Here is a 3,352-nt window from a genome sequence, read left to right on the forward strand (position 1 = left end):
AAGTGCTCAATGATTTCAAATGTCTATTCTGCTGTAGGTCACTCATTATCATTATGTGCTTTAGCAGCAGTAAATGTGAATTAAAATATTTTATGGTTTTCTGCACAGGTTATGGTTCTGCACTGGTCACTCTAACATAAGAAGAGTGAAACCATGTTTTATATATAATCTATTCAACTTCTATTAACACAGTATTTGGAAGTTGTGTTAATTATATAGTGCTCAAATCTACAAGTTCTGTGTAGAGATAACATGTTGGAACTGTAATTTTCTCATGGCCCCTTGCATTTTCTGATTTCTCAGGGTGTAAATAATAGGATTCAGTAAGGGTGCGTTAACAGTGTAAAATACAGCAAGGACTTTATTGCCTGCAAAACTATTGAATGGCCAGATAGAGATAAAGATACAAGGTCCAAAGAACAGAGTGACCACAATGATGTATGCAGACAGTGTGGACAGAGCCTTGGAGGGCCCTCCAGGTGATCCTTGTTGTACAGTGATCAGGATGACAGTGTAGGAGACAAGCAGGAGGATGAAACTGATGAATGAGAGCAGCCCACTGTCAGCAATGACAAAGAATTCCAGGGTATATGTGTCCATGCAAGCAAGCTTAATCACAAGGGGAAGGTCACAAAATATATTGTCTATGACATTGGGGCCACAGAAAGGCAAGTTTACTGTTAGTACCATCTGGCTCATGGTGTGTACAAACCCAGTTGTCCATGAAAATATCACAAACCCACTCAGCAGCCTGTGGCTCACGATTGTCCTGTAGTGCAGGGGTTTGCATATGGCTACATATCCGTCAAAGGCCATTGCTATCAAAAGAGTCGCCTCAGCACCCCCAAAGAAGTGCATAAAGAACATCTGGGTCATGCAGCCCCACATGGAGATGGTCTTGTGTTCATTGAGCAAGTCTGCCTCAGCACCCCCGAAGAAGTGCATAAAGAACATCTGGGTCATGCAGCCCCATATGGAGATGGTCTTGTGTTCATTGATCATTTTGGTTGTGGTGACAGTGGAGAGACACATATCCAGAAAAGAGAGGTTTCCAAGGAGGAAGTACATGGGAGAATGAAGAGTGGAACTAAATGTCACTATGACCATAAGGAGAACATTTCCCAACACAGTAGTACTGTAGATCAAGGAGAATGTTACAAAGAAGAAAATCTGAAGTTCCCATTGTCCAGAAAATCCTAGTAAAATAAACTCAGTCACTACAGATCCATTTTTAAGATCCATTTACTTGATTCAGAAAGGCTCCAGAAGTTCTTTTATACAAAGAAAATAAAGAGGTGCCTGGGTGGCTCAGTTGGTTAAACGTCGACTCTTGATTTCAGCTCAAGTCTTGATCTCAGTTCAGGTCTTGATCTCAGGGTTGTGAGTTCAATCCCTGTGTTAGGCTACATTTAAGGAAAAAAAAAGAATGAAAAAAAAAATAAAGCCACAATTAGCACGGATGTTTTCCTATTTCTATTTGATGATATGAGAATATATAATTTTGAATATATCAGCATCACCATCTATAATTTGAAATTATTCTGTGGGTCACATCACTTTGAAACAATGTTCTTATAGTTATGCAGCAATTAAAAAGCATTTGATGGAGTGGAGGTTTTATTTTCTATTGTTTATTCTATCAAATGATACTTTTATCAGTTGGTCTTGACTGTCACTAATTTGTTTATGTAGAAAAATTAGATAAGTAGTTACATTAGTATTTTTGGCCTTTTATTATCACAATTGCTGTCACCTCTTGAGATCATTTTATAAACAATATATAAAGAACATAGAATTTGGAAGGTTAGGAAATTGTATTGTCCTGCATCACTGAAGTCATTTATTAAGATTATTCATTGTTTCTAAAATGAAGAAAATGTACATGCACATACACACACACACACACACAATGTAGGGGTTAATTTGTATATGAAAGAAAGTCTTTTAACTCATTAAAAATAATTGGCTTTTTAGTTTCTGTTTTATAGTGTACTGAGAATTTCACAAAATATGGACTCATCCTCAGATCTTTATGAACTTATTTTCTCAATTCCAGTATTACTATTGTTCACAGTGAGAAGTGTGTGCATTGTGTGTAAATGTATGTATGTGGTGGTTAAGAAGTAAACAGTGAAATGATTCAACCCTAACATATAGATTTTACTTTGGTTGTAACGTATTATACTAAAGTGTCTTTACTCGGCTTTTTATTTATTTTTTATTTTATTTTATTTTTTTTAAAGATTTTATTTATTTATTTGACAGAGAGAGACACAGCGAGAGAGGGAACACAAGCAGGGGGAGTGGGAGAGGGAGAAGCAGCCCTCCTGCCGAGCAGGGAGCCCGATGCAGGGCTCGATCCCAGGACCCTGGGATCATGACCTGAGCAGAAGGCAGATGCTTAACGACTGAGCCACCCAGGCGCCCCTTTACTCAGCTTTTTAGACATTGTTCATTGGATCTAGAGTGATTAAATGATCAATAACTATTAAGTGATGACTATGTGCTAAACTCTGTTCTAAGTGTTTCACATACATTAACACATTCAATGCTCATAACAATCCCATGAGGGCAGCATTATTATCATCCTCATTTTGCATATAAGGAAACTATAGTATAGAAGTCTTTAATGACTTACAGGAACACAGCTAATAAGGGTCAGCTGATATTCAAGCCCTGTCAGTCTAGTCATGAATTGGGTCCATACTAATATACATGTTGCCTCCACAATTAAAGGAATGTATATTTATGGTCAAGTTATCAAGTATTGATTGAATTCATATGTTCCATGTGAATTCCTTAGGAGATATGCTTCAACAGGTATGTTGAAATCCTTCTATGTTACAGTTAATTATACTGTATTTTCTTATACAGAATGAATCACTGCTCCACCTCTAGAGACAATCTAGGGATACATAATTATCAGACAAAAAAAATAGCAATAAACCAAATAAAAATATTTAAGTGAGTACATGGTGTATGTGACATATCATAAGAATTTTAAAACGATGGAGACCAATTCCAAGTGACACTTCCAGCTACGGCTTCAGGCTCACTTGTTGTTGTCTTCAAAATGCTTAAAAAATAAACATCATCCTCATGGTCAGTAAACAAAAAGGACAAGCCTTAGGGCATATGTGAGGATTTATAGGAAGAAAACATTAAGAGCTGTGGGTAGGAGGAGTGGTACATTTAGAAAAGGGACTGAATGCAGATAGGAAGGTGCATGGGAATGTCTGTTCTCTTTTCTCCAATGAACTGTAACTTTCTCCTTCTTTTTATTTCTACTCAGGCCCTTGTCAAAATGTCCTACCACCATTTTCCAGCCTTAATTCCCTCCACTGCTTTCCTG

The 3,352-nt window shown here is 37.2% G+C and overlaps 1 protein-coding gene across 1 annotated transcript; it reads right to left on the bottom strand.

Annotated features, from left to right (window-relative positions):
• Positions 1-228: 228 nt before the first annotated feature.
• LOC123862124 (olfactory receptor 4L1-like) lies at positions 229-1,245 on the bottom strand. Its single transcript, XM_064571742.1, has 2 exons — positions 995-1,245; positions 229-919 (listed from the first exon to the last, which is right to left on the bottom strand). Exons 1-2 carry the CDS (start codon positions 1,240-1,242, stop codon positions 229-231), a joined length of 939 nt encoding a protein of 312 aa, XP_064427812.1. The 5' UTR covers positions 1,243-1,245.
• Positions 1,246-3,352: the final 2,107 nt, after the last annotated feature.

Source organism: Mirounga angustirostris, unplaced genomic scaffold (genome assembly GCF_029215605.1).
Source record: "Mirounga angustirostris isolate CCGP_5_RB_7025 unplaced genomic scaffold, mMirAng1.0.hap1 SCAF_9, whole genome shotgun sequence".
Taxonomy (NCBI): domain Eukaryota; kingdom Metazoa; phylum Chordata; class Mammalia; order Carnivora; family Phocidae; genus Mirounga; species Mirounga angustirostris.